The following is a 13,245-nucleotide window of genomic DNA, read 5'->3' on the forward strand; positions in this document are numbered from 1 at the left end:
ATATGTGAGCAGAGTAAACAGGAGGGGGCTCAACACACATCCCTGAGGAGAGCCAGTGCTGAGGGTTATGGTGGAGGAGGAGAGGTTGTGGATTTCTTTCAAGCTGAAATGAAAAAGCATAATGAATATGAACTTTACAGTCTATAGTTACCTGTTCATATAAACACATGGAGGTGTCTCACCTTGTGACTCATAATGAAATATGTAACTTTATGAACGTTAATGAACTTATAATGATGCTCCTACTCCTTGAAGGTGAACCGATGGTACCACACCATGTCTCAGTCGGACAGTCTGATCAGTTTGATCAAAATCCTCCAGTTTAAAATTCTCACTGCTCAGATGAATCCTCCTCAAAGATACTTCCTCCTTTTCCTCACATCTTGTTCTTTGGGAAACCTTCAAAATGAAAACAGGAGATTTGTGTCTTCACAAAAACATTGTACAGAGGAGGTCAAGCTTATTTTCTATTTCCTATATTCTCCCCAGTTTTATTTTTTTATTTCCTAGAACTTAAGACAAAACTCCAATTATGATACATATCTCTTGATAATGAACCAATGCTACTGAAATAGTGAGTATGCTTGTTAGCAAAATATTCCTGTCATCAGATCTCAGTCAGCTTCATTGCAGCTGAACACCGTGTTACACTGAACATCACAGCTGGTGGACATAAATACAGTACAGTAATATTCTATTCACAAAATACCAACAATAATATGTTCATCTTACTTGTGAAAAGTTATCCCCCGAGACCTGACGTCAACAGTCCGTCGATCTAAACAGAAATAGCTGCGAAGTGCTGAAACATCTGCTTTAACCAAATAAGGACGACCGTTTCAAGATGGCGGCCGAAAATCCTGCGCCGCATCAGCCAATGAGGCATCTAGTGTTTATATCTATGACATCAGACGGAATGGCATCGGTACGATGATCTGTGACGTCATCCCGAGCTGCGGTCACGTGACGACACGCCTCTGAGAGGACCGCCTCTCTGAGCAGGCAGACAGAGGGAGTCCAGCCGGAGACCGAGCAGTGTTGTCGGTCAGAGGAGGAGGATTCACCGCTAACAGCGGACACACACAGCGGGTAAGACTCATCGATTCCCAACTGCTGGGTTGATTTATTGTTACCTTTGGCTATATTTAATGATTCAGCTGGAACTTTGTAAATAAAAATAAAGTTTTATCCACCGCCCGCCTCTCAGTTACGCCTTAGGAAATTTTTGTCATCAGTTGTGTGCGCTTTCTGTTCGTTGAACTTAATGAAATAGTGGCCAGTGATTTCTACATGAAAATGACATTTCCCTAATACATATACAATTATTCTGACAGCTTCAATTTTGGAATATTGGAAAAACTATATCCTCACGAGGTTCTAAAACTGGATTAAAGAGTTATACTAACTGTCAGGCTACTTTTACCAGAATTAGAGTGCTCATATTGTCACTGTAAGGATAATTTGAAATTAGCAGTGGCATTTAGATGATGCACTGTGGTGAAAAAAAAAAAAATGCAAGTAGAGAAAACAACAAGGTTTGAAAGATAGCCTGACAAAAGGGATTTTATACGGTAAAGTGCAATAAGACATTGTCAGAAGAGCAGCACTGGACCAGGACTGAAGTTTAACCCTCCTGCTGCCCTTGGGTCAAAATGATCCATGAGGCCTCAGAGGCCTCATGGATCATTTTGACCCAAGGGCAGCAGAAAATGTGTAACAATAATCTGCTTATATGCTGTTGAATGTAACGTTTTAAAACATTTTTTTCCATGTAGGCTTGCAGTGAGCTGGTTCTTATCTTCAGAGCTTCTAATCTTGTATTAACTATCTTCAACCAGGAATATATGTTTTTTGTACGTTAATGCAACCCTTGAATCTGTATTTAAGCTCATTTAACAATCAAAAGTCCAGGTTTATTACTAGAATGTTGGGACATCTTCAGCAGTGGACCAAAAGATCATCAAATGTTTCGGCTATCACCACGAGACACCCTCACTCAGTCAAATCTGATCAGGCCTTCGTGTGTGTACCTTAAATATGAGAGTTATTTGCCTTTTTATGTCAGATGTTTGATGTTTTAGAAACTTCATTCAGAAGGCTGGATGGATCGTGCATTCATTATTGAGAACAGTACACCGCAGTCTCGCTTCTTCCTCTGCCCCAAAACAACTGAATACAAACTTGGGATAACTTGAATGACATTTCCTCACATTTTTTAGGATTTTGTTGGTAATAGGTCCTGTAGGGATTTCTTTTAGTGTTGTCTTAGGCCCAAAAAATTCTGACTCAACCTGGCCCCATCCCGTAGCCATCATTTTTGAACCCCACCCGATCCAACGAATTAACAGTAATTACAGGTCCAAACCCGACACTCCCCCAGCTCCCCCTTGACATTTTTAATTAAGCTTTGACTGCTAATATAGTTATTAACGGTTGGCGGACGCGCACGGTTGAATAAAAGGGGCAGAAGATTGGAGCTGAGGGGGTGATAGTCCTTTGATGACTGTCAAAGTGCATTAAAGCCCTACTTCTGCCTGCATTCTGCATTATTCAGACATGGACCATGCTCTGACATGTCTGCTTTGGAATCTTTACCTGTTTGGGTCGTCGACTGCGCGCGTCCACTGAGTGAAGGCTGAATGTCCATTTGGGCAATGGCTCGCTTCCTGGCAGTACTGGTAGTCCCATCTGAAGCTTAACTGAACTTTATTTTACCTCTTTCAAGGCCAGTCAGCTCGCGGTGAAATGACCCTGTGTGGCTGGTGATAGTATGGCAAACCATGTTGCCATATAATTGGATCGTCAGCCGCACACGTCCGCTAATGCAATCAAAAGCCTGACACCGACCTGGCCCGCCCATCCAGCACATTATTATGGCCCGGTTCGGCTCCAGTTTGAGTCGGGCCGGGCCAGGCTTCGGGCCTGGATTAGAAATGACAGCTTTAATTTCTTTGGTGCTGCTTATGTAGCTACTTGCATATTGTTTAACTGTCATCCACCTCAGTTTCAACAGGAAATCTTAAAATGTTTTCTATTTTACCTCTGATTCAAGAAGTTTCCATTTGGAGCAAAAGATTGTAATTTTCTTGTACTGCTCATAATTGTTGGCTCTCTGTGCTTTTTAGGTTTACGTCACTGTTCAGCTCGTGATGGTAAATTAGATGGTAAATCATCTTGTTATTTATTTTGTAAATAGAAGATACTATTTCTTCTGGGTATCACTTGAGGGATTCTTGGTAGATGTACTTGTATCACAGTTTGAGAACCAGGGGTCTATAAAATTATTAGTACCAAATCTAAATGCTGTCGTCTGTCATAAAATAATAAAAGTGTCTGTCCTCTGGATGTGTGCATGCTGGTTGTTTGAGTTGAACTGTTCCTTTGTTTAGCACCTCTGTTTACTTCGGTTAGTGATCAACTCTCATTATTTTGTTGATATTAGAGTCTCATTTCTTGTGTTTTTGTTAACTCTTAAGTTGTTCGCTCTTGTTTTTTACTGGTATTTTCATTGCGAAGTCAGTTATCCTTATTATGCCTCCGGTTTTACCATCTTTTTCCTGCTCCTTATTAACTTGCCAGCATCACCTGATGGCTTCATTATCTCCAGCGGTATTTAATCTTCTATCTTTTTATCTTTATATAAATGTTTAATGAAATGTGTTTAGTCCCATTACTTCTCACGTTGTTTAAAAAATAAGTTCAGTTCTGTCTCTGTCTGCTGGTTTCGTCCTCTCTCCGTGGATTGTGTCAGGACGAGGCTCTTGAGATGATACGTGATTGTTTTCTCCACAAAACCTCCTGTGTTCTGGCGTTTCTGCCTCATAGTAGTGTATTTGTTGGCAAACATATTCCTCTAGTGCTATACTATGAAGTGGGTGACGACACCTCTGTGTTTTCGGCCAGTTGCGGTCGTCATGCAGTTGCTTCAGCCCGAGCTGGACAGTAGTGTCCTGTCATTAGCACACAGAAGGAGCTGTTTTCATTGCACAGCATTATCAGCCTCTCAGCGGGGTCCATTTATTCTGTCTTTACGTTGGCTGCTTGCAGCTGCAAGAGGAGCTCTCAGGATGTCTGTCCTTGTGCACCAACCCTGCTCCAGTGTTTTGTAAACACTTTATTTAGCCGTACCATCATAATGCATCAGTTTTCAACTCACCCTCCCATGCAAGCTCACACAGCCTCCGTTTAACTTGCACATTTGTGTTTTCCTTAGATTATCAGCGAATCCTTCAGAGGCAGAGGCAGGATGGAGTCTCGCAGCCTGAGTGGCTCAGATGTCAGGATGCGGAGGGGCTACATGGTACCACCCTGTCCCAGAGACAGCCAGGACAACCTGTTTGGAGTCAGGGTGCAGGTTCAGGGCATTCAAGGTCAACCCTACGTGGTTTTGAATAGTTCCTGCCAGGAGAACCACAAGGACATTTCTGTCATAACTCACCAGGCAGGGTACAACCCAGGAGTGGTGAGAAGATCTGTGGATGGAAGGCAGCCTCCGTCTGAGACACAAAGAACTGGAAATTCCTCCATGTTTTATTATCAGAAACACCCAGAGACCCTGAGACCTTGTGAGTCTGAAAGTAATAACTGTGTCACTCCTTTCCAAACAGCCTCAGCTTTTGGGTCTGGACAGCCACACACACCTCCTGTAGCCAAACCAAGGATCCCTCTCCCTGCTGAGGGTCCAGAAGTAGACCCAGCTGAGGTGATCCAAAACGAGATGCTTCCCTCAGGTGGACATGCTGACTTACAGTCCCCAAATTCAGTGAACACAGACTCCATCATGTCTGTTGGGAAGCTGATAAGCCAGTTCAACACCAGCCTGCGGAGAGGAAGGGGTCCAAGGAGCAGACTGGATCCAGAAGCTTGTCGGCGGTCCCGCAGTGTGGACAGCAGTCGCATCTCAGACTCCTCGTCCTCCTCATCTAGCAGAACTTCCTCACTGAAGGGCATTAGAGGAGAAACCTCAGGCGGGGTCTATCCTCCAGGGTCGGCCAGAGCTCGACTTCTCACTGGACAGTCCACCTTGACAAACAAAGTGGAGGAGAACCAGCCTGGTGCACTGTTCAGAAATCATCACGGCAAGGAGATGGTTTTACAGCAGACTGCAACACAGGCTCAGAAAGCAGAGAAACCCTCTACCTTCAGGCCCCGTGCTGACCAAACAGATGGATCTGAAGACAGAGACACACAGGTAAAGAGTTTGTCTTCAGAGCAAAGTTTTCATTTATCATGATTTGTTTATTCGCTGATGTGTTTTCTAACCAGGTAACTCCTGATCTTCTGAAAGGGCAGCAAGAGCTCTCAGTAGATCCACCTGAAGACACAGCAAAGCAAATACTCTTCATTTACCTGAAGAATGGGTAAGTAAATGTGTACGTATTTTTCAACCTACAATTTAAGGTGCACCTGTGCCTATAATCAGAAAACATTTCAACTCTTGGGTTGAAACAGGTCATAGGTCTTTTGACAATACACACATCAGCACCTCTAAAGCTCACTAAAATACGTTTAATCTTTTTGTTTGTTATGTAACTCAAACCGTGCACGTAGGAAAAAAAACAAACTGGTGTTCTGCATTATGTCTTGACATTTTGCACAAACTTCCTGTAGATCAACAAGGTATGACTTGTAGTTCTGTGGGCTTTAGTGAGATTAGCTAAACGAGATGCTGGCTCTTGTTTTCTGTGCTTCAACAACAACAACAACAACAACAAAACATTGAAACTCTTCATCTGTTAGTTTGAGTCAAGCCAAAAGTGGATTGAAAAATATTTTGTTGAACTGAAATAGGTGTTTTGTTTAGAAAAGGAAAAACTCAGGGAAAGTACAGCATGGCAGAGTAAGCATCATGGTTGGGACCTGTTTGCTGATACTTGTTGAATGAACAATGATTGTAAATTGTTACTCCAATTATAAAGTAAAAACATCAAGAACTAAATGTCAAAAGAACGTGGGGCATTCTGTATTCTTTTATATATATATATATATATATATATATGACCAAAGATTAATGTAATGTCACCAAAGATTAATGTAATGTCACCAAAGATTAATGTATGGTGACCAAAGATTAATGTATGGTGACCAAAGATTAATGTTTGGTGACCAAAGATTAATGTATGGTGACCAAAGCCACCAATGGCCACTCCTGGTTCTGCCATTGTGTCTGGTCATGGATAAAAGTGCTCTCTCCACTCACCAGGATCTGTCACTCGGCACTGCCTCGGACAAGAAAAAAAATTACACTTGAAAACTACAAACGTTCCCTGTTCAAAATCCTCATGGGAGACATCGGTGTACCACTCATTGAACTTCTTATTGGTGATGAGTTTGTAGTGACTGTACAGAGGGGTCAGAATCCAGCTGCTGTTCCAGCTGTGTGCTGGAAGTTCTGGAAGTGTGCAGAGTAGTCAGGAATGCAAAGCATGAATGTGTTTTCACTGATAAAACAATTGCTTCATGTGGAAACATTTAAACATATCCCAAGGCCTGCTTTGTGCCGATTTGAGAGCTATGTTGAAGCAGTGCTAATATCTGCTCACTAAAAGGTCAACGGGGAGTTTAGGTACATATCTTCTCATGCACTCCTCTTAAATATGTTCACTTACAGTAGAAGCTGGAAAAAAATTTAACTTTACCACTAGGCCCTCTCTCTATCATATCACTGTGTTTGTGAGCTCGTTGTTTTGCTCCTCAGGACGACTGATGATGATTCCACCACCCTAAGAAAAGTCAAACTCCTGCTTGAGAAGATCAACAAGCTGAAGTGGAGAACTGCTGAGAGTGTGGAGGAGGAGGAGAGAGTGAGATATTTCCCAAGGGGGACAACATAATTTGACTTGGACTTATTCTCCTGATAACATTGTGTTGTTGGATTTTGTTTATAGGACCATGAAACAAAAATAAGTATCCTGCAGGAGAAACACGCAGCTCTGGAGAAAGAAGTGGATCAATTAAAGCATAAACTGGAAACTGAGATCAAGGTGGGACGTTAACTCCACATTTTCCTGCTTTATCTCGTACCAGCTCACTTGTTGTTCCTGTAACTGATATATTACTGTGCTTGTTTTTTCCTTCGGTGCAGAATGAGATGACTTTAGCCAAGGCTTTTGAAAAAGCGAGGAGTGAGAAAACGCAACTCCAGGAGGAGAAGACAACAAGTCAAACAGAGCTCAGCAAACTGAGAGAAAAGCTGTCTGCAACTGAGGCAGAACTTCAGTCCACCAAACAGGAGTAAGGGCGTAAACTTCAGCTCATTCAGTAAAGCTCTGCTGAGCCAAGGCACTGGAGAAAAGCTTTGTCATTTAAATAAACTAAATTGTGGGCTAGTACTGGTTGTAGCAGCTGCTGCCTCATTTTCATTTTCCTGCTTAGTAAATGACAGGCGTGCACATGCATGGTCGACTGCAGATTGTTTAAAGATGACATATATTAAACGATTCAAACTGGTTGATCGATTGGTCTATCCTCAATAAAAAACCCTTTCACATACTGTTTATCAACACATTCGCCATCCATCCATTTTCTTTAACCCCTTCTACATTCCAGGTTGTAGGTCATCGTGTACATTGGGGGTCACTGGTGCTTATCACCAGCAGTCACTGTGCGAGAGGCGGGGGACACCCTGGACAGGTCACAAGTCCATCACAGGGACACACAGAGACAATAATTTACTCTCTCACTCACACTTGGGGACAACAATTTAGAGCCAATTTACCTAAACAGTCATGTTTTTAGTTCTGTAAAGAAAAAAAAAGAGAATTACCCAGAAAGACGTTGTCTGGGAGGCGATCCTGTAATCTTCTTGCTGAGAGGCAACAGCTCTGACACCCAAATACAAACAATATAAAACACAAATCATGCATGTCCACTCAAAGCTGTGCTCCAGCTCGTCAAACTAAGCCTCTGCTAAAAAGCTTTGTTCGTTCAGGTGAACTGTGATGTTTAATCTTATTAATCTTATTCAGGTCTGACAGCAGCTTAAAATACAGTTTTTTTTGTTTATGGGTCATGGACAGTTTTCTTTCTCCAAAGGGGTGGCTTGATGGAAAAACTTCGAGAACCACTGGTCTATACCTAAAAGATGCACATTAGGTTAACTTCCCCATCTGTTTGTGACATTAACAGACTGAATCAGATGAAGATGGAAAGAGAAAGATCTAAGGCCGAGATGAAAGACCTTCAGCAGCAGCTCTCTGAGATGCACGATGAGTTGGACCAAGCCAAGAAGACAGATTTGATCAACACAGAGAAAGAAGTCCTTCTTAAGGTAACATGAAACCACACAAACCACAAAGTTTACTTTAAATCAGCAGCAGCTGTACAGAGTTTGACCCAACTTGAGATTTTTCTGTTTGATGGCCGTCTGTTAGGATCTGGCACAGCTCCGTATGGACTTTCAGGACATGCTACAAATAAAGGAGGAGCAGGAGGAGCTGCTGCACCACACAGAAAGGCAGTTCAGCGCCCTGAAGGGGGCACTGAAAGAGGAGGTGGAGACTCACGATAAATACACGGCTGCTTTGAAGGAGGAATATGAACAGGAGCTTGAGAAGCTGCTGAGGGATTTGGAGCAGTCCAAGGAGGTGAGGGGAAATATTTGCTCTGATGCAGACGGTTGGAGACAGATTTATCTTGACTTTAATCGTCTTCATCCCGTCCTGCAGACCAACGCTCTGCTGGGTCACGGGAAGGCTGAGGCAGAGGAGGAGAGAGGTGCAGTGAAGCTGCAGCTGAAGGAGCTGATCCAGGAGCGGGACCATCTGAAGGGAAAGGTCCGAGAACTGAACAACAAGGTGGAGCAGCTGAGTCAGGCCATCCAGGAGTTCAAAACCACAGAGAGACTGATGGAGCAGAGAGCAAAGCAGCTGGAGGTGGGGGCATGGAGAAACAGAGCACCTGAAACTATTTTATTATATTATAGTGGAATGTTCTGTTTCTTTGTGTGTGTTTAGCAAAATACACATAAACTAGTGGACATAGTTTAATGAAACTTTCAGAAAGTAATAATTGGATTTGCACATTCAGCTGATTAACTTTTGGAGCCAACTTAACTCAATATGGCCGCCGCAGCAAGCTAACATCGGCAAACACAATATTGGCTACAAGTGAGTCAGTGATTGATCCAAAATTTGGTGCAGCAGTGATGAGACTCACGCTGTGAGCATTGCACAAGCTCTCTGCTGAAAACTTTAGCATTAGATGTTGGAGTCTGTTGGTCTGTTAGCATAATATCTGACGAACCATAGATTTTAATGAAATGCACAGAATTTAACCACTGGATGTGCATTAACAACTGATTAACTTGTAGAGTTAACCCAGTGCAAGGTGACCGTTACAGCTAATCACACTTAGCCGACACGTAAATGGTTATAACTTTAGCTTTACAGATACTGAGCTAAAATATTGGTGTTGCAGTAAGAGATGTGAATCAAAACAGCTGCTTTTCAAGGCGTTATAGGCATTTTTTAGGGAGCTAAAGTTAAAACTGACATGAGATACATTGGGCAGTTTGCAACCCCTAATGAATGCCAAGCCTTTTTTTATATAGATGCTTTCAGTCACGGATGATGTGATGCTTTTGCTTCCTGCTCCTCTCCTTCCTCAGAGGGAAAAGCTCCAGGTGGAGGAGTCGCTGAAGGACGTGAGGAGGAACGAGGACGAGATCAGTCAGTCCAACCAGTCCCTGCTTTCTCGCCTGGAGGACACACAGGTAACAAGATGCACACGCACAGAATAAACAGCATGACGTCGGTTTGGAAACTGATGCTTTCCTCTCCGTTTTCAAGAGCAAGCTGAGCAAACTCAACCAGGAGCACAGGGAGTTAAAGGAGAAGCTCAAGGAGGAGAGGAAACAAATGGAGGAGCTGTGGAAGACAAAAACAGAGCTGGAGGATGAGAGGAGACTGCAGGACAGGGCGATGGAGCAACTGCAGAGAAAGGTGAGAGGTGCTGGTTTTTGGGTTATCGTGCACATTTCTGGACCCTGATGATGTTTGGACGTCTGTTTCCTTCAGCATGAAGTAAAATCAGCAGAAACAGCAGATGATTTGTACGCTTGCAGCCTCTTGATATGTCCAAAGTCGTCAACTTATCTGAGCCCTGTGCTTATCTGCCCGGTCAGATGACTAATATCATGGAGGAGTGTGAGGCGTCCACAGATGTGCTTCAGAACCAGGTCGACGAGGCCAGAGAGAGGAGTCAGAGGGAGTTGGCTGAGCTGCGGAGACAGCTGCAGGAAAAGGGGGCAGAGCTGGAGAAAGCCAGACATGCAGCCAAAAAACTGCAGGAAGAGGTGCGGCACTCATCAGAATGAAAATACAGCTTGTAGTCACCCTGAACCAGTTTCAGATTTGAGGGTGAAGTTTTGTGCGAGATAAAATCAACTCTGATGTTTTCAGGCGCACGTCATCCTGATGATTCAGACATCAAGTTTCTCTCTGCTCTCTCTGCTCAGGTCGTTCCTCTGGAGGAGGACCTGCGGAGGTGCCACAGGGAGCAGCAGGAGGCCCAGCTGAGGGGCCGGCAGCTGGAGCAGAGGGTGGAGGAGCTGGAGGAGAAGAACGCCGCCGTGGTGGAGGAGCGAGAGCGACAGATCAAACTCATGGAGGTGAAGTTTTACTAAAATAACTGCGTGGATGTGAATAAAATGTGACAACACAGTGAGTATTAGTGTGCAACACACACTAATACTCTTTATTCTTTATGTTCAAACATATAACAGAAACAAAAACAGAAATAAATATTGTAACAAGATAAACAAAATAAAACATGTTTGAAAAAAGAGTGAGAAGAAGTACAAACTTATTTAATCCCATCCTCTCACTTTACTAATAAGTTCTGTTTCCTTATTCTAGATTACACAGTAAATGAGTTCAATAAGACAATAATCAATTTACTTACTTATCCTAAGGCTTTACTGAAATTAAATCAAACGCACAGAGAAAATACCTTTAATGTCTTCAGTAGACAGTTGTGAGAAGTATTTTATAGGTGGTTTATATAATAATTGAAAAAAACAAACTAGTTTTATTTTAACACGAGTGTAGTTTATTCTTACATTATTCATTCAGTGTTCTCATAAAGGCTGTTGTTTCCAAATGACTAAATGTAAGTCTTTGCAGACTTTTGTTATATTTTTATATGGCTTTTAAATCAAGTGAGACGTTACGTATTTATTGGCCCGTTGGTCCTTTTAGTATTTTGACATCTCTACTAATTCTGTAGCTTGAAAATGTCAAGATTCGGGTGGAAGCGGTGAGCTCGTGAACACATTTTCACTATTTCATTAACAAAAATCAAATCCCCTTTACATTTGGAGTTTAATCACCTTTTTGTTTTACACCTGGCCTGTAGGACACTGCTTAGTTTAAGTTGAAATATATTATAAAATCTGTCTTTTTTTACTATTTAATCTTATATAGAAGTTAGTTGACAAATCCTACCTTGCTGCACACAACCAGCACCCTTAGAGCCTCTAAACGAACTCGAGTGGTTTACTGTCTGTGATTCTGGGAAGGTTATTGTGTGTTTAAAAGAAGTCTGTGTGTGTGCGCGCCATTTTTTCTTGTTCCTGTTGCACCAAACCTTGACCCTCACATCGAGGGTACGTATGCATTAAACCGTGACTTATGCATGCTGCTACACCTTGGATAAATAAGCCGTAGGTTTACGTCAGTTGTATTAAAGAGCCTTTACAACTGAATATGCGAAAAATGTGAGTAGTTTATTTTATGTTTATGGTTTTGCAGCTCACCTTTTCTGAAACCCTTAACATCACCAAGTTAAACACAAGAACAAAACAAAAGTGGAAAAGTCATTTACATAACAATGTGTGTAATATTGTTTAATAAAGTCAGATTTACAGATACTGATCTAAAGTTTGATGTGGTAGTAGCTGAGGGTCACCCTCAACACATGCTCTGAAAACAAGAGATAACAGGAAATCTTTGTTTTTAACGTTAGCATAACATATTAAGCTTTTTTTTTCAAGGAATGCTAGTTTTTATTTAAAATCAAAGTAATCTATAAGTAAGAAACAAAATACAAACTTGACCTAATTGTTTCAGCTTTTTGTGTTAGATTAAAAAAAACTTTTTTGTAGACCACATCTCTGACCACCGAGCTACCACAACTCCTAATCAGAGCATATTTTTATATGTACAATTTCAATTCAATTCAGTTTATTTATATAGTGCCAAGTCACAGCAGAAGTCATCTCAAGGCACTGAACATAAACATATATGTACATAAATTTAAGTTAACATTATTTATCTGAGGATCAGACTGCTTTGAGTTTAACTCCATCACAGAACTCTCATCTTAAACAAGCATGAAGGCGACAGTGGGAAGGAAAAACTCCCTCATGAGGTAGAAACCTTTAGCAGAACCAGGCTCAGGACAATGTATCCCATGCTGTTTAATAACTTTACCTAACGGAAGCATATATAAAGTAAAGAGTATTGGTCCAAGTACTGAACCCTGAGGAACTCCATGACTAACTTTGGTGTATGAATTTAAAGCAATCCTGGTGGATCATTTATTATCCAGTTTAAAATTCTTGTGGTATTCTACTTTTGTGTTGACTTTTAAATTTTTTGTTTTTGTAAATGTTTCCTTATGTTTTCAAACATTAGGTAAAAATATCAAATCATGGGATATATAAACAATATTGAGTTATAGTTGAGTGGTTTTTTTTTTTATTAAACGACTTTAAATTTGTATTCATTCATGTGGTTTCCAACATAATTTATGTTATATCTAGAAATATATTCTACTTCATTTTTTATTATGATTGTGTGTTTTAATTTTTTTATTCCAAGTTTTTTTTTACTTAGATTTTGTAAAAATACTTATTAATGACCATATTGACACACCATTGTCACACATCGTCAATTAAAATATATTTTTTGTACATTAGAACCCTCAACAATAAGTCAAACTGGACATTTTTATTGTATTCACTGTTTTATCATAAAAATACCTCCTCACCTTTACTCCAAGCGTTTATCTGCCCATGTGCTCGTACATGCACTCTAACCCTTCCTGTGAACTGTACCGGTGCTGAAAAGAACGGTGGACACAGCGTCACACTCTTCAGCACCGTTTGTCCTGCTGATGACAAAACATTACACCAGTGTTGATGTGGCCTATCAGCTGAGGAAGCTCTGTTTACTGTCGAAAAGTTATCAGACCTGTTCTCACAGGCCCCCCTACAGTCCACAGGAAGGGTTAGAGTGCATGTAC

The 13,245-nt window shown here is 41.4% G+C and overlaps 1 protein-coding gene across 1 annotated transcript in view; it reads left to right on the forward strand.

The window, feature by feature from the left end:
* Window positions 1-1,033: 1,033 nt before the first annotated feature.
* LOC119416344 (cingulin-like protein 1) overlaps window positions 1,034-13,245 on the forward strand; it is a 29,337-nt gene continuing 17,125 nt past the window's right edge. The window contains exons 1-13 of the mRNA XM_037683576.1: window positions 1,034-1,089; window positions 4,214-5,191; window positions 5,266-5,360; window positions 6,698-6,803; window positions 6,888-6,983; window positions 7,085-7,233; window positions 8,128-8,269; window positions 8,373-8,585; window positions 8,667-8,873; window positions 9,608-9,712; window positions 9,789-9,941; window positions 10,124-10,294; window positions 10,457-10,609. Of these exons, the coding sequence (XP_037539504.1) occupies window positions 4,247-5,191; window positions 5,266-5,360; window positions 6,698-6,803; window positions 6,888-6,983; window positions 7,085-7,233; window positions 8,128-8,269; window positions 8,373-8,585; window positions 8,667-8,873; window positions 9,608-9,712; window positions 9,789-9,941; window positions 10,124-10,294; window positions 10,457-10,609 (2,535 nt within the window). The 5' untranslated portion in view covers window positions 1,034-1,089; window positions 4,214-4,246. The remainder of the gene's footprint in view (window positions 1,090-4,213; window positions 5,192-5,265; window positions 5,361-6,697; window positions 6,804-6,887; window positions 6,984-7,084; window positions 7,234-8,127; window positions 8,270-8,372; window positions 8,586-8,666; window positions 8,874-9,607; window positions 9,713-9,788; window positions 9,942-10,123; window positions 10,295-10,456; window positions 10,610-13,245) is intronic.

The sequence above is a fragment of the Nematolebias whitei genome, chromosome 10 (genome assembly GCF_014905685.2).
Source record: "Nematolebias whitei isolate Nwh7 chromosome 10, NemWhi1, whole genome shotgun sequence".
Taxonomy (NCBI): Eukaryota; Metazoa; Chordata; class Actinopteri; order Cyprinodontiformes; family Rivulidae; genus Nematolebias; species Nematolebias whitei.